The sequence below is a fragment of the Ornithodoros turicata genome, chromosome 3, assembly GCF_037126465.1.
Source record: "Ornithodoros turicata isolate Travis chromosome 3, ASM3712646v1, whole genome shotgun sequence".
Lineage (NCBI taxonomy): Eukaryota > Metazoa > Arthropoda > Arachnida > Ixodida > Argasidae > Ornithodoros > Ornithodoros turicata.
In genome coordinates, this window is record NC_088203.1 from 19325380 (window position 1) to 19351591 (window position 26212).

The 26212-nt window shown below is 46.3% G+C and overlaps 2 protein-coding genes across 3 annotated transcripts; one reads left to right on the forward strand and one right to left on the reverse strand.

Moving 5' to 3' along the window:
* The first annotated feature begins 422 nt into the window (after window positions 1-422).
* On the forward strand, window positions 423-6642 carry LOC135389999 (uncharacterized). Of its 2 annotated transcripts, XM_064620028.1 has the most exons (4): window positions 423-683; window positions 1716-2072; window positions 4519-4747; window positions 4802-6642. In XM_064620028.1, exons 1-4 carry the CDS (start codon window positions 500-502, stop codon window positions 6519-6521), a joined length of 2490 nt encoding a protein of 829 aa, XP_064476098.1. In that variant the 5' UTR covers window positions 423-499; the 3' UTR covers window positions 6522-6642. The 2 variants fall into 2 exon arrangements, with proteins under 2 accessions (XP_064476098.1, XP_064476097.1); XM_064620027.1 differs by having other exon boundaries at window positions 4519-6642.
* A 16314-nt stretch (window positions 6643-22956) lies between these two features.
* Window positions 22957-25773, reverse strand: LOC135388261 (uncharacterized). The gene is made up of 2 exons (XM_064617692.1): window positions 25456-25773; window positions 22957-25128 (listed from the first exon to the last, which is right to left on the reverse strand). The coding sequence occupies exons 1-2, from the start codon at window positions 25768-25770 to the stop codon at window positions 23248-23250; spliced, it is 2196 nt and encodes a 731-aa protein (XP_064473762.1). The 5' UTR covers window positions 25771-25773; the 3' UTR covers window positions 22957-23247.
* Between the last annotated feature and the right edge of the window lie 439 nt (window positions 25774-26212).

Below are 26212 nucleotides of genomic sequence, written 5' to 3' on the forward strand. Positions count from 1 at the left end.
CATTACTACGCCGACGCTACTGTATACTGTTTTCCCTTTCCTGGAATCCTTCCGTCCATGAGTGACGCTACGCTTCATGTTGGGAAAGGACCCATGAACGATAACGAACAGCTTTAATGCGGAATGGCTGCACTAATTACACTTAACAAGCGCAAGAAACTTCTTCTTCCTCTTCTTCAGTACAGTGCTGCACAGCTTACTGGTCCGGCATGGAATGGCACGGCGGGCTCCAGGGTCATGTTGCATACACCAAACGGACACTCAAACTTCGCACGGAGAGAAGCAGCAGAAGCAGGGCTCGAAACCTAAGATGGATACTCAAAAAGTGAACACACGTAGTAGGCTGGTATGACAGACACGAAAACGAAACCGCGGCGCCTCCTTGCGTGCATTCTCCGTGGGACGAAGAAGAAGAACAAGCACTCGCGGGCCTCACAGCAGTTCCGTCACGCACAGGAACGGCAGTAAGCTGAGTGTTCATTCAGAACGTTCCCTCAACATGAAGACGGAAAAGGAGAAGTCAAACGCGAAGAACTTGGACGAAGGGAAGCAGTCGACCAAAGGACAAAAAGAGGGTCGACAACAGAGCAAACGTCGGGCATCCACGGCTGCGTCCACAGCTTCCAAGAGGTCTCGTGACTCAAAGTCCGAGGGTTTACCTGAACAATCTTCGAGCGCCCCAGGTCAGTGTTGTGTCATATGGCAGGTCTGTCTGTTAGAGAAGACCACGAGCTTTTGGGGCGTAGAATTTACTTTGATCGCTGTTCATTTAATTAATTTTTTTATTAATTAGTAATTGGAATTAGCGCTAGTTACACGAATTTAATGAATTTACACCTAACTGTAACGCCACGACTGTATAAACCATGACCGGGAATAAAGTTGCAGGTCAAAAAGCAACTGTAGGCCTCTTGGGGATGAGAACTATTGCTGTATCCATTAGACCCTTCGAGACTAAATCAACGGTAGTGCATGTAAAATTTGGAATCTAACTGCAGTGCTGTGGAGTAAATTTCACGGTTTCACGAGACCATAATGTGAAGAAATTGCAATATAGGAGACTACAGCCGTGTTCAACTTAAAAGAACTAGTTTTTAGCTAAAAATTTACTCTGCTTCCGTATTGGCTGTTAGACTGACCACGTGACACTACGCTGCGTGGTGGCGCTGCAGTATTTCTCCTGGTGCGCAATCGCCTTATCTCAAACTGCGATGTAGTTGACCGACTAGATTTCTTTTCCTTCTTAAGTTGAACACGACTATAGCTGTAACTGCTCCAATTTACTTCGCTTTTCACTGAGACTGCCATTCTCAAGAGGGTTAGTGACACTGTTGCAGGGGTTATACGGGCTGAATGTAAAGAGATCGCCGCGATAGGCAATTGCGTCAGTATACCCCCGGTTTCGCCCTTGCCACTTATCAGGAAACGGCTGGGAACCAAGAAAGGTAGAGAGTCGAGAGAATCGGTGACGAAAGGTTAAAAGATGGGCATTAGGACCAGAGCCGCCGATATCTCGAACAGGGACTGTTCTTCTGGAGGATCTCAGTATACTTCATTAAAGGGTTTGCTATGTTTTATATCGTCTGCGCTTCGGGTTCGGTTCTCCTCCTTCTTTGTCATCATGCACCATCTCTCATTCGCCCTCGCCCTTCTGCCGTTGGACATGCGTGTTTCCCTTCAGTGACGCTTTGCTAAATTTCACAAAACTCGTGCAGGACTTCATGAAGGCGCCACGTCGAAAACGAAGCCCGAAGAACCATCGCCGCCCAAAAGGAAAGCGAAATCTGCAGATCCCACAGCATCACGTCCAAAGCGTTTCCATTCGAAGCAAGATGAAGGAGGGTCTCCGAGACAAAAATCCCTTGCTGATGAGATCACACGAATGACGATAGACTACGAGCGCGTACAGGCGGCACATGAAGCGGCAGAATCATCAAGGTTGGCGGAGTTGCCCGTAGAATTGGAAGGGGAGGAGAAAAGGGCTGAACAACTAGCCAAGGCGCTGAAGAGGGCGAACTCTCAGCAATGGGCGGCGGGTAATCGAGCCACAAGAGGAGGCACTACCAAATCAGGTGCGCCTCTTGAGTTTTGAACAAACACGGTAATATTCCTTTCGAAGCAACAAATGCAATCATATCTTCCCTGAACTACGGAGGTATTACACGCTAACATTCGCATATTCCGGACGGGTGTTCTGTTGGAGAGTGTATGCAACAACTAAGGAGGATAAATTAAATGACTTGAAATTCAGTGATTGCAGCAAATAAGATGTTTTCGGGGCAGTGTGTCACTACTTTTAGCCACCCTGTTAAATGAGCCGAAACCGAAAGTAGTGACCGCATCTTATCTGGCCCGCGAGGCAATTCATATGTATAGCAGAACAGCACCTACGCAAATAATAATAATTGGCTTTAAATCTCGAGACAACTGGAATCTTGAGCAGCGGTCTGTCGAGTACTTTTGCCCACGTGAGGGTTCTTTAACGGTGGTGTCCGCACAAAAAAAAAAAAAAAAAAAACGCCGTTAAACTGAGGCGCGCTCGTAATAGTGGGTGCATGAAATACGTGTAACCGGACTATTTCGTTTTGAGACAATAGCAACCATTAGACAATGAATTTAATATGATTTTGCAGCCAGCTGCGCGCTCCCGGCGAAATTCAGGCAACAGTGCGCGAACGGACGTCACTGGATTCGGTTAAGAAAGCATGCTATCCATCACAAAATGCGGTCTTCCGACCCGCAATTTGCTGCCGAACATTCGCTAGAAATATCTGCGTTCATGCTTTGAGTGATATCGGATTGCAACCAGCCTGGCAATGCCGTCAGCTGAGGGATCGGGAATTTCGCCGGCAATGCCAACTACGTCACCGGAAGCGGCGAATCGGGAAAGGGCCGTCTCAATCGGAAGCTGGCAGTTAGTTTCGAATTCGATGTTTTTCATGCTTTATGGTACTACACCAACGAATTTTGCGAAACTTTTTTTTTTATGTTGTCACCGCTTTTAACGCCCCCCGCGGAGGACGGCGTATCAAAGCATCTTGTACCCTGCCAACAAGTTGCCGGCGTTCTGGGCCGGGCTTCAACCCGCAACATTCGCACCAGTAGGCCACCGCGCTACCGACTGAGCCACCGAGGTCGATACGCGTACTATAATCGGCAAAGTCACTACAAAGGTTGTGGTATATCGGTAATCTTTGGGATCAGGAACATGTGTACGAAATATCTCACTCCAAAAGTGCGCGGATTTTACTCAAACGAATTATTACGAAGCGCGGGCTTCGCCTCTGTGAAGCGAGAGGGCGCTGAAAGCAACCACTGCTGACATCATCCGGCATCCTGCAAGGGAGAAAGAATCCAGGCTTGGAAGCAGACGACAATGCTGGGTGACGTCACGGAATCCTCCTTCGGACGAACCGCCGTAGTATGGGGCTCTGTTTTCTGCTCTTCGCATTTCGGTTTGCTATTGTCATCATTTACGAATTAATCCCTCGCGCAACGTGAATGCGAATGTTGTATTCTGTATCGAGGATGTGGTTCGTGTTCGATATTATGCCCTCCAAACTTTTTCGAATCCTTGCGCAGTCTCCCTTTAAAGGCGCAGCACAGCAAAGGTCTTGTTTCCGCGTTCGCGACGCGCTTGGTTTCGATTTCGGTTTCGGCTCATTCGCCTAGGGCGTGCGCATTTCGGGATCTTTAAAAAGAGTGACTTTAAATAATATGTCCAGTTTTCATCTAGCAGTTGCATACATTCTCAGATAGAATATCCGCACGGCCGTATAACTCAGATTTTCCGGTTTAGACGTTATTACGCTTAATTAACAACACGCTGTGTATTGTGTGCTAGAGGGCACTACGCAATGCCAATAAGTAACATTTTTCGCGCAAGCATAATGCATTCATTCGCCCAAAATTAGAATATGCTGGTGTCATATGAAAGCCCTGGCGAAGGGGTCTCCTTCAGAAATTAGAACCTTGCAAACCAAAGTTGCTTTATTTTTAATAAATATGATAGGGATACGAGGCGTAACACAATTCAAAAACGCCTGTAAAATTTCCCTGCTAGAAACAAGACGTAAGATGCACCGGTTGCAAATAATGTACATACAAACTTTACTTATGCCTGCGTCCAATGCATTACCTTTCCGAACGCTCCCATAACCCTTACGGGGTATACGTTAACATGTATTGGAACTCGTTGCCATCCCCCCAGTCTGTTGGTCGTCCCCCACCCATCATCTCGAATATAAAGTTGTTGTTAAATTCTTTCAAAGTTCAAATATTCTTTTGCCTGATAACTTAGAAAAGTTTGGAGACTTGTAATTAACTGTACTAACTTTTGCTTTGTTTTTCGCGTTGAATTGCTTGTGTGTGTAATTGTAAGTAGTTATTTGTCATTTTATGTTATCCGCTCAAACCTGTGCATTGCTCACACCTTATGTAATGCGCTACAGGTTCTTACGGTAATAAAACGAAATGAAATGACATGATATAGATATATATTATCTACTTTCATTGCAGCTAAAGCGAACCAACCAAGAGGATGGGCTTTCGTTGCGAAAGTGCTCTGCTGGTTGTCATTCTTCTTGCTCTGCATCTGCGGCGCCGTCTTTGCCTTCATCGCCCTTTATAACCACTTTTTCGCCGAGAGGGTACTAATTGAATGCAGTACGTCAGAGTGCAAACAAATCCAACGAGACATGGAAGCGTTCGTAGATACGACGGTCAACCCTTGCGACGACTTCTACGGGTACGTATGTGGTAAGTGGGCAAAGCAATCTCATCAAGCAAACTTCTTGGACAGCATCTTTGCGGCATTCAACAAGGTCATCGCTGAAGCCCTAACGTCCAAGACGTCTAAGACACCGGACAAGTACGGCATGCACGTCCTGGCGCGTGTCTACGAAGCTTGCCGTGACTACATGACGACTGATAAGCGGGACTTCAGAGATACATTCCGGGAAGTTACCGACTTGTACGAAGTTACGAGCATTCTCAAAGTTCAAGATCGGCCCTCGATGTTCGACCTTTTACTCAAGATTGCCCTCGAGACAGGAATTCAGTCTGTCTTCACGGTTGGCTTCTACCATGTCGGAAGCCGTAGAGTGTTCGGGGTGTCACCTGGAAAATCTATCCAGGGAAAGATATACTCAGACATCGCCGATCGTGCAGAAGCATCACTATCGAAAAATTTGATCGAAATGGTTTTGGACGAAATTCCGAACGCAAATCGCTCTCTGGTGGACGTTGTCTTAGACATCGACCAAGTCATTTTTCTCTTGATGCTTGCGCCGAGGACTGTCCGAGAACTAGCCTTCAGCAATATCAATGAACTGCTCGAAGTTGCCAGTCCAGAGGTCATCTTACATCTGCTCAACCACAACCTGCCGGAGACTCTAAGAGTACAAATCACTGAAAACATACGAGTAATAGGGTATAGTACCATTGAGGAGATCGGCAATGCCATGAAAAATATCACGTTTCTAGCGCAGAAGTATTATTACGTCGTGAACCTGGCGGCAGATCTCTTGCGGTACCACATGTTCAAGGAAATTGCCAAAGAAGCACCGGACAAGTTGACCCTTCTGTGCCTCAGGACAACGAGGGTCGCGTTGAGAAACACGTGGCCATATCTTATTGCGAAGCTGGCTGCGCACCGCGGAAGCTCCACTGTAGCGTTGTCAACCGCGCAGGACATAAGAGAAAACATTATCAATCGAAATGTTTTGGAAATATTCGACTCGTACACGGTAACCGAGATCAAGCGAGTTATCAAGGAAACTGACATCGTTACGTATGACGAGGAAGCCCTCACGAAGCTGCCCACGGACCTCGACTATAGTTCTTGGACGCTTGGTGGGTCTTTCTTCAAAGTATACGTTCACGCCAGCGCCAGGGAAACCTCAATTCTGCTTCAGGCTCTTCATGCCCCAAATATAGTGACGCTCGGCACAGACCAGGAGGCGAACGATCTCAGCTTCCACGTGGACCTCAAGCTGCTCACTATTCCCACGTCCTACCAGGCACCGCCTCTCCTGTACAAGGAACTGAAGCAAGTTCCGTTCTACATTAACTACGCGGGCATTGGAAGCCTGTTGGTAAAAGAACTAGTTAAAGCGCTGAAGACCGCATCAGAAACGTCGAAAAAATCGCAGCAAGTCGCACTGTCTTGTTTGAAGATGTTCGCGGAGATGCGGAACATCAGCGGGAGCGAATCTATTGTGAGCGATCCTTGGCACAGCGACGCGGTGCTTTGGACGTACGGCTCCAGGATTATTTATGGGATTATGAAACGAATTGTGAAAGCAGAAGGTAATAAGGTCTTCAAAGTGAACTGGGACTCTGTGCAGCACTATTTTTTCGTGAGGTTTTGCACGCTCTCGTGCACAGCGGTGCACAATGAGGAGTTTGTCGAGCGGTGCCTTATCCCTGTCATTAGCAACAAAGATTTTACGGATCATTTCAATTGCAAAGATAGGCCTGGCTACTTCCAGTCAGATACATGTGCCTGGTCTTCCGAATGATCCCTTTTTACAACTGTTGAAGAGGAGCTCCTAGTCCTGCACAACTGATTCGTTAATCGCTTCATTGAATCGATCCATAAGTCTCTTAATCTCAGTAGATAAATTGTCACTAGAACACTGATACGTACTGTTTCTTTGCAGTCTTGGAGGGGGGGGATATGTTCAATGCTGTCTTGGGATTTCAATGTTTTCTACTAAGTATCGGGCATCGCGGGTGCTCTGGGAAGAATTTTCTGTGCCGGGCGCTATAAAGGAAGTTTGTCGAGGCTGATCGAGAAAACCATTTAGGCGGCTTTAATGGTAACTGTGATGAGGGCAGTGTTTGTCATTGCTTGTGAGTTAGCCTCGGGCTCTACCACTACGCTAGAATGTGCAGGTTACCAGAACGCAGATTGCCTTACGTAGTGGCTAAAGGCAGCGGTAGTTGCTCGCAGGGGGTTCCGACTTTTGGAAGTTCCATGCGGCGAAATTATGACGTAATTCTTAGTTCCCGGAATATTCAGGGTTTTTCTGAGGATAGAAAGTGGATCTAAGCGTAGTCGATTCCTGATGGTCTGCTCCTAAATGCCGGATGGTAAAGACCAGCACCACACAGTGGTGGAACGTGGCGTTTAGACGGAAGATCTAGGAACATTGGGAATTTACAACTTGCAGACACTTCCAATGGACGATTTCATGAGGTTTACTCGCGCCCCCAAGTGAGCCGTGCTAGACTGCAAGACACTGCGGGTATGTTGCGAGTACCTTGCGGGATTATAATTATCTTAAGGGCGAAGCAGCGTCGTCTGCTTCTCCGTGTCACAGTGCACGTGCGAAGTTGCAAAAAAAAAAAAAAAAAAAAAAACTTGTTTGCGTGTGTCTTCACGCCAACACTGTCGCCCGCTTTCTTTTTGATTCTTCTTTTGCGGCTGTAGCAAAGCACGTGGCGTCGGAGGCGAAAGGGCTGGCCGTTGTCGGCCTCACACAGACTGGGAAACGTCACGGCTAACGCCCTGTGGAATGTACGTCCTGGGCCGACATCTAAGGGAACTGTGGCAAACAAGTGCCAGCCACTAAAACAAGCGACTGAGCGACTGGGCCGGCTCTCCCCCTGAAATTTTGCACAATAATTTGCCCCGGTCACTCGCGGCGCTGTTGCATGTTGTTGTCCGTTCCCGTAGTGTTGTGGTCGGCGACAAACACAAGCTACTACTCTCCGGCCACATTTCTGTGCAGAGCAACGCCCCTGGTAAGAACCTGTTTCCTGCTCTGAGCAGTTCTGATTTCGAAACGGAAATGTCTGGCATTCACATCCGAAGCATAAATGAATTGCAACGCAGGGAGATGTTGCGGTACCACATTGCGGCTGACGAAAAACTTCCTTTTGCAGGAAAATCTGATTCTTCCCAAAAAAATTACCAGAGAGTTCTTATCGGAGAACAGTCAAACCTCGATTTGTGAACAGTAAATGTTTATTGAAAAAAAGAAAAGAAAAACGAAACGTTCAGAAAACGAGGGAGTCCATAAATCGAGAGCTTGAATGATTAGAAAGATACAGTAGGTTTCTGAGCAAACTGTTCATATATGAACAGTTTGATCACAGAGCGAACGTTCATAAAACGAGGGTTGACAATTAACGAGGGTATATCGGAAACCTCGGTAGAGACGTTGTCAGCAAACGCGGAGGGCCCTCAGTCATCAGTTTCTCTTCTTTGTTCATCGAGTAACAACGACTTCGTTCGCGCGCGTGGCCAAGAACGCGTGATGACGAAGTTCATCTTCTCCGTCATCGCCAACACAATTGTTTCATTCTCTCATGTCACCTGCCGGACTCTCTTTGTGGAACATTCCACCGTTTCCCATTGGTGGCGTCTCATGTCGTCCTCTTGCCCGCATTTTGGGCGTCATTTCAATTATTAAATTCCGTGCAACCCCCGAAGTCGACACCCCTGGATCACCCCATCCGGCGGATCATTCATTCACCAGTAGGTTCGCCCCCATCCCATCGTTCCCCCTCTCCGCTCTTGAACCCAACACGAATCCTCCTCTCGTTTAATATCCGTTTGTTAGCCTAATCGCATTACGTGCCCAATTTAAACGGATTATACGAATTCGCGCACTAGACACACAGGATGTGAGAAGGGTGCATTGGCTGTGGTACCTATTCATTTAGGGATTATGTTCTTAGATAGCATAGTATCACGACTGCGCGGTGCAAGGACTTAAAAGTAAAATTTGAATGGTAACGAGAACAAGGAGAACTATCGTCTCCCTCTTTCTACGTCGTTGTATTTCGTACAGATGAGGGTGTAGATGACGGATTAGCCTTGATCATTCCAGATCACTGGGCTCCGAATGGAATACTGATAGTGAGCTGGCATCGGAGAAGCAGGTCAAATAATTCTGTTGAGTAACAATGAAAATTGTAATATTCTGAGTTTCTTCTTTCGAACTTTGCGTACTTCCTTATTTTACAGAGAGTGCGTTCTGAATTAAAGGACCATTCCAACGCTATACAGGGTGTCTTTTTTTAGGTGCCACATATTTTTTATTTAAGATATATGAGAGTCCCAGATATGCCGTTTGGACGTCTAACATACCCGGCATGACATCTTTCCTAGCCGGCCGCATCAGTGTTCGATGACTAATTAACTGAAATCCGATAATTAACTTATTAATTAATGAGTTTTACAAAAAACTGAGATGGCAGGATTAAAGACCGTCGTAGTCGAAAACTATTTCAGCTGTCAGCGATTTCGACATATTTCTGTGCTTCACGCTACGAGCAGTTTTTGTTTGCTATATGCAAATGAACCGAAACCGAAAAAGCACGCCTCAAGAGCGCATCATCTACGCCGACGGAGGCTTATCTGGGCCGGAAAGTGGATTATCTGGCCAGCAGATCGGCACACACTCCAATCATCTCCATGGCTCCAAATCACGTGGACCTGTGACGTAGAATGGGCGCTGTGCTCCCCGCGTTCCCAGTCGCTGCGGTTTCGGTTTCGGCTCATCTGTATATCAAAATGCGGGGATGGATATTTTAACGCACGTGCGTGTTTCAGGATTTGTTAGACATCGAATGGCTTTCAACAAGGACAGTCTCTGATTCTGCTGTCTCGCTCGTGCCCGAAATCTCCTAATTAAAGAGTTAATTAATGAACGTTACGTAATTAGTCACCTTGTAGTTGAGTACTTTCTTCGAGAGGATGTCCGCGTGGCCGTATAACTCAACTGCAAAAACGACATCTGTCCTGCTCTCACAGGTTTTTAATAAACAATCTGTGGCACCTAAAAAAAAGGCACCCTGTATATGTCAGATATGTTCTAGAGATAGCAGTATTTCGAAAAGTTGTTCGCATAAGTGTTGTATGAAAAGCACTGATAAACGTTTTGTAATAAACAATAACAACAACATATGACTGCATGCACTCGCTAAACGATGCCTATTGCTACTATAACATTGTTAACGGAGTGACTTGGTTATTAAAACTTCCCCCTAACTCTTGTGCAAAGAGTTTAACTTATGTCGCCTGTCTGTCATATCTTATACACAGGGTGTTTCACCTAAGGAGATAAAAAATTCTAACTGGCTACGTAGTCCCCTGAGGATTGTCGGACTTTCGGCAATTACCTTCTGGAAACTTTTGCCACGATTGAGGAAGGCTTTGGACAATTTTTAAATGCGGGAAATTTAGTTTTTTGAATTGAACTTTGAAAATTGCCAAGCGAACCTCAATTTTTTTTTACAGAAATATGAAGTCCTCCAAGGATAACCACACACCAAACCGAAACTATGCACAGTATCGCAACAGAAATAGTCTAAAAAATTAGTAAAAATTCGGCTTTAGCCCCACCTGCTTAATTGTCGCAATGAAAAGCGCACGGTATTTGCGGGGAGAGGAGGAAGTGTTCCCGCCTCTTGTTTTACCTTTCTTTGCGCCGCGTTGACCTTGACGCTGGTGACAACCATCTTATCACAAAGAGAACAAAACAACCGTCTTATCATAGAGAAGCCGAGACAAATAAAAGCAGGGACACTTTCTCGTCTAGACGCAGATTTCGCGCGGGCTTCTCTACGGAAATCAAGCAGGCGGGGCTAAAGCATAATTTTACTAAATTTTTCGACTATTTCTGTTGCGATACTGTGCATAGGTTTTGTTGGGTCTGCGGTTATCCGTGGAGGACATCATATTCTTGTAAAACAAAGTGAGGTTCGCTTGGCAATTTTCGAAGTTCAATTGAAAAAAAAATTACCCAATTAAAAACTGTCCAAAGCCCTTCTCAGTGATCGCGAAAGTTCCCGCAAGGTAAATGCCGAAAGTCCGACAATCCTTCGTTATAATCCACCTCCAGCTATAATTTTTTACTTAAAATTTTTTAAAATTAATTTTTAATTTAAAAAAAATCAAATCCTCCAGTTATAATTTTTTGTCACCTTAGGCGAAACACCCTGTATGTATACAATACAAAACTAACTGACTTTTTGACTTCAGGTTCCTGCGCACGCGCTAGCTTCCGGAATTGTAGGCAGTCAATCATGAAATCCTGCATATTGCATTGGGCGTTTAGCGTTTAGGTTAGTTTAGTTTGAAACTTAGTTATTAAATTCATCTTAACTAATGTATTTATTTATTCATGATACCCTAAGGGTTTTAGGCATTGAAGAGGGGACAGACAAAAATATACAGCGTAAATGTGGGCTTAACACACTGTGAGAAAGAACATGAAAACAAAACAAAAACTGAAATTTGCGTACTACAATACAGAATACAAGAAATACGTACAACAATACTAAAAACATTCGGAGTATTTACAGGTCACTGTGATGGTGAAGCAAGCAGGGCATCTTTGATAAATGAAAGTTAGTTAACTGATGTAATTATTATATTCGAGTTTCTTAGTCAACTTCATTAATAAATGATTACAATAAATGCAGTGCATTAACATAATTAACACGAAACCGTAACGCCGAAACATTACATGAAAATCCTTGAGTGTCAGTCACGTCAATGATCGGAAATATATAAATTCCACGTCCAAAAATCTATCAAATTTTAGGCAATTAAAACATTAAAACATTACGTACTTTTTTGAAATGCATTTCCGCTTGGCTGTATAACGCACTTGCCAAAAACGTCATATCCCAAGCAGCACGCCAATATTGGTCCAATATTCGACCCATATGACCTGCCAAGATTACCAATATTCGTCCAATATGGGGAGTGCAACCAGGCTCCATATTGGACCAATATGGGCTGCCCATATTGGCAAGCCCATTTTGCCCATATTGCGGCAATATTTTCGTGATAAGGCCATCGGGGAGTCCGTCTAATAATAACGCATTATCCGGTAAAATACCCACCACTGATATTACTTTCCCTTCCTTTTGCTTTTTCATTTCTGCAGATCTTGTTATTGATCCACGTTGCATAGCGTTACAAATACAACACTGCATCGCCCTAAAAACGAAAAACAGGTGCTGCGCCCGTCTTTCTGTCGTATTGCAACGCTTGCCCGCATCACATTTCAAAAATTGTGCTGCCCTCGCTCTAAAATCGAAGGGCAGGGAAGTCCCACGGAACTGTCAATACCAAACATCTCTTATTGCCGAGTGTAGGATGGGACAAGCGTAAGCTTGCCCACATCACGCCAATGCCAAACATCCCTCAGAAGCCTTCATTGGGATCGCAATAGTGTGTGAACCAAAAATGTCCAACCCGCTCCTAGAGTACAGAAGAGCGAAACACTTTCGTGACGGTGACGTCCGATCTGAGTGTTGACTGTGTCCACGTATGTTGACTGTTTCGAACAATGTGTATCCTCTGCGGGAAGTTGTTGAATGTAACGATGTATTGAATTGGGCATTTCACACGCTTCAACGTCCAATCTTTCCGTGCTGCTTGGGCATTTGTACAACACGAGTACGTACCATTTTCTGCATTTTCAGTCAATATGGGGTGAACACGGAAAATATGGGGGAAATCCTGGCAAAACGGGTCCCATATTGGACCCGTATCGCCAGTGAGCAGCCAATATGAGTCCAATATTGTGTGCTGCTTGGGATGTGCTGCCTTTATTCTGCTACTGGCTGAAAACAAATGCACGGTGAGGAGGCGCCGCGGTTTCGTTTTCGTGTCTTTCATTCCAGCGTACTGTGTGTGTTCACTGTTTGAGTATCCATCTTAGGTTTCGAGCGCTGTTCCTGCTGCTTCTCTCTATACGAAGTTTGAGTGTATGTTTGATGTATACAACATGACCCTAGAGCCCGCTGTGCCATTCCATGCCAGACCAATTAGCTGTGCACCTCTGTTTTGAAGAAGACGAAGAAGAAGATTCTTGCGCTTGTTGAGTGTAGTCATAGCCTCCTACATACTATCAGTATATAGGAGGCTATGGTGTAGTGCAGCCATTCTGCATTACAGCTGTTCGTTATCCTTTCCCTAGATTTTGGGTGCCGAAACCAGGGAAGCGTGGCCCCACTCATTGACGGAAGGATTCCAGGAACGAGAAAATGGTACAGAGAAGCGTTGGCGTAATAATGGTTCCGGCTGTTTTCAGCCAGAACGAGATCCGCGCATGTGCTGTGCATTCTCATGGAAATGGTCCAAAATGTTTTGGAAAAAAAAGAGAGAGAAAGAAATCTGCGTTGAGCAAAAGCAAACGCCCTGTACGTCCCGTTAGCAATAGATCCAGCGTGTTGTTACCTAGAAGGAAGCATGTCTAGACTATATTCTTCATTTTGACCTCTTCACTATTCGTACATTCATCGTCGACCATGATGAGAATCTTACACCATTATCGCAAACCTGCAAGGATACCAACGCACTCTCGCATCACAGGACTGTGCCACACCAAAAGTGAGCCGACCTAATCAAACTAAAATCCCCGCACTATTGATATTTGCCCCCTCTTTCTACGCCACTGCTGCTGAACCAGTCAAATGAAACACCAGTTCAAAACCACACCCATCTACACGTTAAAGCGAGCACAAAAATCGACTGTGGTATAAAGGCCCATTCTAAAAAAAAGATCAGAATTTTGTCAGACTAACCCAGTGGGAAAAACAACATTAACTCTTCCCTGCAACATACAGTCATAGACCTCTACACTGATCGAGTTAATCACCAGGGGGGCGACATCGTCGTCGCTGTTGCCGATCTGTGTCGGCACTTCATCCCGTATAGTAGCGATACAAGAACAAACGCCATTTGCATCGGCCACTCGTCCATCAGAATTTCAGAATGTTTTAAACATGAGGACGCTATACTGAAGTCACGCTCATGTATTTTTCTGCCCTTATGCGCGGAGACTTTTTTGTTGTCGTTGTATCTAAGCATTATGCTTCAACGATCTAATGTTATATCGCACTATATTATAACTGGACGTGATGTATGTGATGCTACGTCTTCTCTGTCAGACAGGACGTCGTACTGCATTAGGCTTCGCCCCTCTTTTTCGCCTTTCTCCTGTTTTGGATTTGTTGTTCACGCATTGCGCAAAATGGTGCTCTCTACTAACGACGTGTTCAAACGATTTTCGTGCATTTCCACTTTTTAGGTTAATCGAGGAAATAAAATCAGCTAACTAGCATCGCGATGGGGGATGGAACCAGTAAAGAAGCTTAACAGGACGGCTTGTCGAATGGTTACTTCCTTATGCTTGGTTCACACTGTTGCATTTTCATGCGTTACGGATGCGGCGCGACACGGTTGTCATGACAACGAAGCACGACACTCCGAAAAGCACACGCACCGCAAGAGTTGAGCTCGACCGAACTCCATGCGGTACGGGCTACCTGCGGAGACGCAGCTGACTAATGAGCGAACGCGCTCCGCGCAAGCTCCCCGTGCACGGCACGTTCCTGTAGTATTTGGCGAACCCACTGTCGTCGTCGTTTTTTCCTTCTTTTCAGCAGAAGCGCTGCTGCTGCCATTTGAACAACAAGTGGCCAGTTTACGCGCTCTGTATGACGCAGATACGCTTCAATACACCTCAAAGTTTCGCCGACCACATCACGTTGCCCGTTCATGGCTGCCTGTGGAATGGAGACGTGGTGGAGTGGAGACGTGATTGGTCAACCACAAGCGTTTGACGTATCAAGAACGCATATGTCTGAACAGCGTGATCGTACGACAGCCGCCTCCGCACTGGATCCGCACCGTAACCGCAACGGAGAGAAATTTTAGTGTGAACCACGCATTATACGACCCATATATGACGTTAGCGTATGAGTAATGCTGCATGCAACTCTGAAATACGCGAAAATACGCATTTGGGTATACGTCGCACTCTTTGGCAACTGGGCAATTCCTCAATTTTTGGCTGGATAACATTTTGTAAAAACAAGCACTTTCGTGGGTGACTCGCCAGGACAGCCAGAAGGAACCAAAAGTGTTCCTTGAGAGCAGCATGGCCTCACACAACACATACCATCGCACACAGGCGAACAGCTCGGTAAGTTAACAGCGTTACCAATACTACCGCAGTTCGTAACAAAATAAAGCATTTTGCAAATGGCACTGTGCAGCACTCTGCAAGGCACTATGTTATCAAAAGAAGCTAATCGGACACGATGGCGCAGATGTCGCAGCTCTGGTGACATCAACTAGTCACGAAATCCGTCTGCGCTAACTTTCAGCTAACTTTCACTCTCAGCCAGGTTCCTAATGGATCTTGCAACCTCTTTAATAGCCTGGAATTCAAAAGTACTGGCTGCAAGGTTCGAAATAACGCTGGCATTTTCCTTTAAAAACGCTCTTGTTTGTGTCCAAAACTATAGTCACAACTATAGTTTTGAAACCACAGGTGTTAAAAGCTTGGATCACACTACTGCGTCTCATTTCATGCGGACGCGGGCGAACGTTAGTTACCGAGGTAACAGACGCGTGCGAGGTTACAGCAGCAGAACGCAAGGAGTTCGCCCGAGCCATCGTGTCCCGAGCCGAACTTTTTCCGACGCACGCGCCAGCCCGTAAAAGGAGAACCAATCGCCGCGTTCCGCGCATCCGTGTTGAGGCCGTCTCTGTTTGAGGCTGTTTCTGTTGAGGCTGTTTGAGGGTTTGTTCTGAGGCTGTGTGGCCGTCTCTGAGAGAGTTTCTGTCACACCAGACTCAAACGTGGATACACAACTAGCCATAAATATTCGTGGACAGATGTCACCGATGACACGTATCGGCCAGAGCCGTATATTAAAAGGGAGTCTGGCCATTAATGGGTCACGCCTATGCCTGAAGCTCCACCCACTTTTTCAGCTTTCCGACCAATAAAGTTCTGAAATATGGGGCGCTATCAATCAACCTATCCTCACTATTTGTCCCCGTATCCAACATGGGCAGCGCCATTTTGGGTGGCAAGTGGATTGGATGGGATTGAAATGGACACCTCACGCAATCTGCAAAACTAGTGGATTTTTGGTGCCAATTTGACGTGCGCCACCTAGGAACCGTAAGGCACATCGGGAATTGTCGTCTGCTTCTGTCGTTGTACCACTGCCGGCAGAACCACCCGCTGGGACAGATTCTGTCGTCGGTATGCTTTTTAAACAAATCTGCATGAATAGTTTGAATATAAAAGGCAAGAGTGTTCATATCCATCAAATCCAGCAATTAAATATAAGATTGTACAGCACAGTGCCGTTTTTGTTATGATTTCGTTTTGATCGCTGTGTTCACTAGGCCTAACATCGGCGACAAAACGTATTATTTTCGGTTAGATATCGATGGATGAGCGTCAGTTGAAACTGATTTCCGAGAAATTTATATGAAGATGTGCATTTGCAGCGTGAAATCAGAGTAGTCTAAAAAAAAAATGTCACGAAATCCCCGCTTCACTGTGTTTGTTTTCGTCGCCATTGTGAGTGGCAGTATGGTGTCATGGCGACCCCCTTGGTAAAGAGCAAACCAATCAGAGGAGCGAAAGTGTGATTGACAGGTCGAGCCTCTTTTTGTGACTCCTCCCAATGGCCAGACTCCTTTTTAATATACGGCTCTGGTATCGGCTACCCTTTGCGGTGTTCGCATGCGTGTGAACAGCCTACTGGATTGCTTGTGTCGCATGCATACGTACGCAAGCGTCTGCGCGCTATGCAATGCAGTAATGTGAACTGAGTTTGAGCACTCATTGTAATACAGCTATCACGTAGCGGACGGCAGAAGTGCGGGAAATTAGCGGCACTCTCCGCCGCATTGATGAGCTTTCATCTCTGTCCTATCATCTTTCGCACTAATAAACGGATCACTATCGCAGAGACCACATGCAATCCGTTATACGATACTTGCAGTTTGCAGACATTCTTGTGAAATATTGAAGACTTGGAGATAAACTGTGTTTTACATACGGGGCAAAATGACGTCTGAGCCTTAGTATACCCTTTAAGAGGACATATCACATACGTCTCAACTCAAAAATGAACTTTTTTCTGCGATAGATGGCGCCACAAGTCGGAGGAGTGAGGAGGGCCCTCACTCCTCCGACTTTGTAAGAAGTCCATCGCGTCTCTGATTGGAGGACACGACAAGCCCACGTGACAGGCGGAGACCTATGAGCTGGGTTGTGTTTCCTTTATTTTTAGATTTTCTCCTTTCCCCGATTTGCTTTTGCGCGGTGGATTTCGTTGTCTCGCGTTTGCTGTTTACGTTTTACTGGCATTTCTCGAACATGCCGTGTGACTGTCGCGTACCGCCGTTACCACCTCGCTTTCTCGTGGATGAAGATTGCTCTGATCGGTAGCAGCGGGCTAAAGCTTTTCACCTGATACGCAGAGACTGTCCGTGGAGGTGTCTATTCGTGATATAGTAATCGTAGTTTTCAGTTTTCGTGGTGTCACAGGATCACGTGTCCCTGAGAGTATCGGGGGACTCCAGTTGAGCTGAATAGCGATTTTTGTCAGAGGCAGCAGTATCCAGAAAGGACGCGGGGTTGTCGACGGTCATATGACACTGCAACATCCCGTTGCAAAACATCCCTGCTTTTCTTGCCAGTGACACTTACGCTGTTGAACCATGACGTTCGTTGCTGTCGATTGGTGTCGTGAAAGCGCTCCCATTATTTCATAGTAGAACTCAAGGCCGGTGCGCTCGCACAGGACTGCTAGCAAATTTCGATAGGGTTTCGCACTCCCCTTTAGAGCATTGCGCGGGCCTTGTCGGGCCGGGCTTTACGTTTTTCGCACGTGCCCGTGCCAGGTTCGGATTCGACAACACATGGTGCGGCATGTACGTCAACAGACTTCATGAGACTCGACAGCTGAATGTTTGTGTCGGGTCTCGGTTCTTCTTCTACATAGGGGTTAGGAGATGTCAGCCAGATGGCTACGGCTTGCTACTCAAAATTCCACACACATGCACTCACACACGTTGGGGCCCACAGGCGTGGTGGGCGCGTTTGAACAGCAGAAGGAGCGTCCTTCAACAAAGCCAGAGAGGAGCAACCGCGTACACACGACACCGCTCTCTCCGTGAAGCAGAGTGAGACGCTGATCAAGAGGAAAGCCGAAGTGCGGAGTTTTCAGGCGTAGTGCAGGCAGGGTTCTGCACGACACGCTCTATCCTGCGGTGCGGATCCCGGTTTGGAGTTTCCCGCGGGTAGCGGGTCGGTTGCGGGTGATATTATTGACACCCGCGCGGGTAGCGAGACTGTTGCGGGCAGCGTTTTTGGCACAAGCACTGCTGGCGGGTCGGCCACGAACAAGCAACGGCTACAGCAACAACAACGAAGAGAAAAGATCATACCAAATAATAAGTAAACAAAGGCGCCGCAGCCCCTGCTGGTCGGGTCCGGTTGGGTGTGGATTTCATTTTCTGGTAGAGCGCGGGTGGCGGGTCTTGTCAGAGGATTTAGGGGTCGGGTATGGATTTCACCCTCAAATAATGGGTTGCACGTCATACGGTCCAAGTGCCCATTTCGTCGAACTACCAAGTGTCCGTCTGGCTTACGCGAACATTTGGGAAAACAAAATGCGTGATAGCGCTTTTCTATAGAAACGGCTGTCTTGTCCCCCGTCCCGAGTTTCTTCAGCTATCAAACAAACCAAACAGTGCACGTATGCACAGGTCATGCGCATTTTGGCACTGTAGTTGCCTCTTGAGAAGGGGTAGAGCACTGCATGGGCCGGATTTTTAGGCCCGTGCCCTGCCCATACACCAATATTTCTATACTGAGGCCCTATCCAAACCCACCTCTGCTCTAAGTGTTCCCCAGGCTCGCAGCGGGCCCGATGGCCAGTCCCATTTGTCCATTCCAATTTTCTTTCTGTGTTCTCGGGAAGGATAGCTCCATAACATACCCGAAAATCGTGCCAAAATTTTGGCGGCGATTTTGAGTAAATGGCCGCCGGATTTGGCCAATTTCGTGATACAGTGTGCGTGCAGACGGCAGGTATCGATTTGTTACTTCCTTCACTGTATTGTTGTTACTTTTTTATGGGGTTTAATGCTAGCCGGGCCTTCCTCAACCACGATAAAAATTTCATAATTCCAAGATAAAGCAACCTGTCTTCCAGTCTGTTCAGGCTGACGTGTTGAATTGTTTGTCTGAATATTCGATATTTCGGACGCGACTGTTTATCATAGTGTAGTTTGCATCAATTGCGGACTATCCGATTCAAAAATAAAAGAAAGTGTTTATTTCCGCGGCAATCGAACTATGATTTCATTTTCACCGTCAGAGATCGCAGGCGAATTTCCATCCTTTCCGCGGTGCATATACAGTTCATAAAAGGAAGCTTTTGACCGCTCGATAAATAATTTGTTGTTTTTAGTGTTTAAACATATGATCGTCCCACTACAGCGAAGGATTCTTAGGAATACATGCAGAATGCTCATGACAAATAAATCCGGGTTTGGGTAGCGTGCCGCGAAATCTTGTGGCAAACGTCCCCACCCTCACGGTCATCCCACTATATTTGGTTTTGCTGGTCCATAAGGCCCTAAACCAATGTGCAAAACACCACAAACGCATTTGATTTTATTTATATTTTTGCATGCGATGGGTTTGTTGTGTGGGCCCCGTCACATAACATCCGCGTCTGCACGAGCGGGCTGCCAAAGGCTTGGTGGTCGCGTCGACCTCAGCGAGCAGACGACCAGACAGCTGTGGAGAGGAGGACTACGCAACGGCGCCAACTGCGTCTCGCGCACGCCACAGACGCACGCATGGTTCTCCCTTGCAGCTTCTTCGGAGATCAACAACTGACTTTGCAGTTCGCCGCACAACGCATTGTGATCCCAGAGAAACGTAAACGATGAAAGGCGCGTTGGTTGGCAGTAGCCAGCTGAAGTTTATGACGCGCGACAGGCTGTTCGTAGCCTCTGACGTGGAAATCGTCACTTTTAGCTATCCCGGAGCTACAGCGGCCCGTCTGAGAGAAAAAATCCATCGACTGCACCTAGCAGTAGACTGGATCGTCATGTATATCGGTGGCAACGATATCCAGGATGGGAAGAGTGCCGCAGCTGTTTTGCGGGAAGTCTCAGTAAGTACAGATTGCAACGATTTCAATCTCTGTGCTGCTAAAACCCATTTCCTCTGACACGCCAGGGAAGATTCATTTCCATGAATGGTCTTCTTTCACAGGATACCGTTGAGGTGGCGAAAGGCTACGCGGAGCATATATTCCTGTATAAGCTGATGCCACAGACAAGGCGGCCTGAACTTTCTGGCACAATTCAGGGATATAACGCGATGCTGCGCACGATTCCAGCTGTCCGTGCCGGTGACGCTACGGTGTTGAGCATTGACGTGAGTAGTCGCTTCTCGAACGCTAACTCTGGAACTTCCTGGTGGTCATGGCAGGTATTTTATAATGCTCGTTAATTTTGGAAAAACAGTGCGACAAAAAGTAACTGGGGCTACCTTTGTGGTGCTTGAATTACAAACAGTTGATGGTCTTGATGCGGTACCTGTTTGTAATTCAAGTATCACAAAGCTAGTTTCCAGTTGCTTTTTATCGCGCAATTTTTCCGAAAATAAAATGCGTACGAAGTACTGGCACATGCCTACCAGGAATTCCGGTTTATTTGTATTGCTGTCTTTGTGAAGTGCTGTTTGCAAAAACATTCCGTATATATGTTCAAATATCTTTTCCAGCACAAGGTCTTTACCAGGAACAAGGAGGTGAAAGAGGGGATGCTTTCACGGGATGGCTATCACATTTCGACGGGACGGGGGTTATCGTGCCTAGCAGGCATCCTCCGCACAGCCCTCGTGAAACGCTATGGACCATGGCTGAAAGCACCGGGTCCGCGTCGTGGCATCGTACTCAAGCCAATGGAGTCGTGTGAAGAGTGTCGTGCTAAGGGACACCCCACGAGTGCATGCAGGCCTGTGCGCTCACCGTGGTGAACGCTCACCATTTTAGCCGCCATGTCATGACGACACAGAACGATGTTACCACTGTTACCTGCTGTATTATAACAACCACGTCATCTGATCCCCAATCCTATGCTCACTTCTGTCAGCAGCAGCAACGTAGTCAAAGCTTTTTCTAACCTGTTCCTCCTGCCATCGCATACTTTGTCCCATGATTAGTGTACAAATGGCCCACATCATACACAAGACCTGCCCGATAAAATTTTGTAAACAACTATCATCATTCCGATGGAAATTTTGTAATGGCTTCATGCCGTCTGCCAGCTTCCGGCTGGGCTGTCTGCTCGTTACCCTAGGCACCCTGAGACCAGTAGTTTCCTTAGAAGTTGGTCCAGGGCACATATGCCCCCCTCCCCGTGATATTTCCTGGAGCAGAAACTCTAAACACAGCGAGGTGGTGCATGATAATGCGTGTGAAATTTGAAATTGAAAGACTACTGCATTGCTTGCCACTATGAGTGCGAGTCACTGATGCCCACTGTAGCCTGAATGAGATGGCTGGGTATTTTCCTACGGGTGCAACTCGTGCAATATATTTTGGTTAATAAAATATATTATGCTTCATAGCAAGCTTTTCAAGAGAAAAAATGTATTTCTCCCCAAATTCGTATTGTGGTCCGTACAGATGTGTTTGCAGTGTTCCCCCGGTCTCAAGTTTTTCTTCAGATGAAATCTGGTCAAGGTGACCAATAGCCATTGTTAGTAACCACTGGTTCACAGATTACTGCAAGCAGAAAATCCTAGACAGCCAGCACCCGAAAGATTAAAAAGAAATCAGTAGCACGTGTTCACTATTGGTAGATTGGAGATATTTTATTGAAGAACGCAGCATGTATACATCGTCACGTTTTCTGCATTACTTATGCGTATCAGCTCATGCTTGTAGCCTCAGAATGTTCATTCGTGGATACAGTATCCAACAGCACATTTCATCATTGGCGATGTGGCATACACACATAATGAAGTACCATACAGTCCGCTGCATGTAGGCGCACTTTGACATGAAGGTCTCGCACATACGGCATCAACATATAGCATCCTGGTGGACAGAGCCAGGTTCATAATATGGGAATAGTAAAAACTTGGAACGTGTTACTCAGCAACGAGTTTCCTTTTTGAGCAATGAAGTAGCAACTGATAGTTGCTTTTGCCATGCTTGTCAGTTGGCAGCTAAAGCCTCAGAGTGTGTGTTTATGGAAAAAAAAATGTCCAACAGGGCACCATTCATCATTGGCCACATAATGCTGAACCAGGTACAACACTGGCAAGGGCAGGTGCTTCATAATCAGGGAGAGAGTAGGAAATTTTCAAATGACAGGTAAAGACAGTAACACTTAGGAAGTTTGACCTTTGGGCGTCTGGCCATCATATTTGCAGTAGTACTGGATACCTGAATCTGAAAATACAATTTTCATATGTTGAAATGACACCCAAGTAAAGGCAAGATGGCAAGAGGACGTAACGCAGAGCGACATGTTGGGATGTTGCTCGTGCTCAACAATGCGGGGAACTGGCGACAGTTGGGAGACAGCTCTGCACAATGATACTTACCGACCTTGTCAAAATATCAAAATGGATTCATACTCAGGATGTCGACATCTGAACAGGCTGGTGGAGCTTCAAAAGTGCTAGGAATACCATTCATGTTTCTTTCCACAATTTTCATACACTCAAGCAAAGGTAGAATACCGTGATGGCCTCACACATATAGCATCAACGTGTGGACGTGTTTCAACCATGCCTGGGAATTACGACGGTTTGGGGACAGCTTTGCTATATCTTCATAAACTCAAGCCAAGGCAGAATACCATGATGGCCTCACACATGTAGCATCAACGTGTGGACGTGTTTCAACCATGCCTGGGAAGAACGACGGTTTGGGGACAGCTTTGCTATATCTTCATACACTCAAGCCAAGGTAGAATACCATGATGGCCTCACACATATAGCATCAACGTGTGGACGTGTTTCAACAATGCCGGGGAAGACGGTTCTACGGTTGGGAGATTGTGCACCATTCTCATACTTAGATCCTCACGTGCTGATGGCTGGATTCAGATTTCACACTCTTATGCCATGTTTAAAATATGACAAGCATCGCACGACTAGTCTGTGGATTTATACATAGAAATATATTAATATAAATATTTAGGAAAATTGAAAAATATGCACAGATATGCACAGTAAAAATGGAAAAAGGTAACTTAAATATGAAACACAAACGTGAAGATATGCAGCCTGAGCCAAAGTCGAAGACATGTATATGGAAAAACATTCAGTAAATTATGAAGCAAAATGGATGAATATGCATTAAAACACTTGGCAAAGGTGGAGCCGCACAAACTAAATGACACGTAAATCCACAGTCTAGCCATAATTACAGAACAGCGGCAGGTGAGTTATCTTTACCAGTCTTCCGTCTCTTTCTGGATGAATCGCCCTGATTGGAAGTTGTTTTGGCGGCATCACAGAGCGAGGCAACCTGATGGTCACTCTTCTTGTTATCTCTGAGCTGCAGCCCACGGGACTGACGAGGGTCAACCAACTCCGGTAGAAGGCTATGCGAGTAGAACAGTTGAAGGTGGCCAATCATTTTGCTCCAGAAGCCATCATTTCTCTCGATCTTCTGGACAAAAATTTCCTCGCCAGAATATACCACAAAAAGACAAAACTGACGTCGAGTGATGTGGAGCTGTCCCTGCACCTGATAGTGGTAGTCATGGTTTTCCTTCAACGAAATATTACCAGAGTTATCAATAGTGCAAAAGGTGATTTTTTTTGCCCGCACTCCCTCCACAGGGGTAAGGGGCCGAGCCGAATAAGGGCACTTCACTTCCACGACAGTGTCATCACCGACAAGCCCATCAGGTGTTGCAGCAAGGTATGCAAACTCCTGATCAACAACAAGGCCGCATGGTGAAACAGTCACCCCTAACTCATCCTGCAGCTTAGCAATTGCAATGGGCTCAGTGTCGCGACCATATCGGAGAGCCTCAGTGTCAAAATGACCATAGAGCAAGGAACGAACAGTACTTGCACTGCTCGTTGCATCTCGCATCTTGCATACCTTGCCAAAATTAGAAGCGGTGAGTCGCTTTCGCCTCTCCTGCATCCACAAAGTTCTCCCTTCTTGACCTCGAGTATCAGCCTCGAGCTGCTCTGCATCTGGTTGGGAGAGCACAAGGGAATCCTTGTACGCCGCAGCAGCTTCAACATAGTCATCGTGGTTCATGTCTGGAGCATCCACTATGGAACCATAGTGGTTGTCGCTGGAAGCACGCTTGCAAGGCGCACCTTCAAGTGAACGCTTACAGCGAGCAGCCCCAGAACTCCGATGCCTTATGCAAGCAGCACGAACAGCTGCTTTACGCTTCAGCATAATTTTTGCATACTTCCCAGGGCTGGTGTTGTACACTGCCTTATGTAGAGCACGATGGTACTGCTTAGAGTTGAAAGACACGACAGCTCCTGAAGCCCGCATTCCGAATGATCCCCTCTGGGAAAAGTTTATTCTTTTACCGCCAGAAAACTTTGCAACGAGAGAATTGAAATGTTCTGCAGCATTATTGTTAACGTCAAGGATCAAGCTGCTACCATTGTTTGCCAAACGACTCATCGCTACAAGGATTTCATTGAAAAGTCCGCATTTCCTGAGCTCTGGGACGTGATTGACTTCCCCTTCTTTTGGACCACTGCAAAAGTAACCCGCACATTTTGCGTGGTCGCCGAACACATGGAGTGGCCCATTACGGATATCAGCCACCAGGTTCCGAATCTGATCTTGTTTGCTGAACTCGGCCTGCTCTTTGCGATAGTGAATAGCCCTAGCAACTCCAACTCTTAGTCGAACAGCATTATCCAGAAGTAGCTTCTTCAACGATGGGGGAATGGGGGTTGTTCTCTTTGCCAAAGCAACATCTCGAAGACGACTTACATAGTTTCGAAGAAGGTGGTTGCGACATTCTACCTTCTGAACTACCTGATGCTGGTACGGTGCAGCTTCAAGAATTGACTTGTATGTGCTCGAATCACCGTCAGCGATCAACTGCAAGTACTTTACCCCGTGCAACTCAATGCTGCGCCTGAAGCCTTCAACGACGATATCCTTCTCCATACTGGTAGAGCTGCTGTCCCAGTTCTTGAAGCACAGATGCTTTTTTGGGCTCGACCCTGCCTTGGAACTTGCGCACAGTGTACAAAATTTGTTCCGGACGCCTAGGAACAGTACTTTCTTTGTGCGGTACCCAACAATTACAGCCTGCAAAAACGAAAAAATGTCAGGATTGTATTCCACAAAACTCTACCCCCAATGACAATGTTTCGAGGAATTATGCATTTGTACGCGTATCATACGAATTAATGCCACAGGATGTATACCACTCTAGAAAGTGTGTTTACCAAAAGACAGCAGTGCCACTAATAGCACCAGAGGGGTCAACTTTTTCCTCCAAATAAATGCTCATAGTGTTCTTTCCACAAATGGTGGGCACAGACTTCCTGTATATCCCGTCTGCCAAGCGGTGTGCAAGATAAATCCTCCTTTTTCGGGCACCTTTATTAAGTGTAGATAAAAAATTTTACTTACCAAGCCAGAAAGAGCGTCGTACTTGTTCTTGTATGAACGTTTGCACCAAGCACCATCGGCAACGACCGTAATTATAGGAAAACCGTCAGCATCGACGTCCCCAGCCTCCCTAGCTAACCGAGCTTCCTCAATGCCTGCTTTTCTTATTTCTTCCCAAGCTGTTTCGTCGATTCCTTTAGCAACAATATCCTGATACTTACTGTACGTGCTACCAGCCATGCCGGGTATGTCCAGAGCACCTAGGAGCTCGCGAAGGCCTGAGAAACCAGAACCTATAGACACGATACCGTTCACTGCTGAGGAATTGACGTCCATGCGTTGTTGACAAGTTGATCAACTGGTGCCTCTGTTGTGACTACATCTTTCCTCAGACACATCCTGCACTTCAAACTGAAAGAGCTACACAGACCTCGCCGATGTTCTGATACAATTTCCATGTCAGCCAGGCCGCAACCAAACGGACTATGTACCTACAAACTTTGCAAAGACGAGAAGAAGTGATCAATCTCCACTATAGGCCGACCATTCACACTGCTTGTGCGCTGACTCTGTGTCTGGTGAACATTGCCAGTATCGAAAGATGAAGATCGACTGGGTGTAACAGCGGCAGTGATTGGAACGGGACTTGCTCTGGAACCGGCAAGCTCGTCACAACCTGAACTGCAGGGGACTACATTATCTACCTCAGCTGAATCAGCAAATGACGAATTTGAAGGACGAATTTCGCTTGTGCTCGAAGCGAAACAAGCATTCCGAC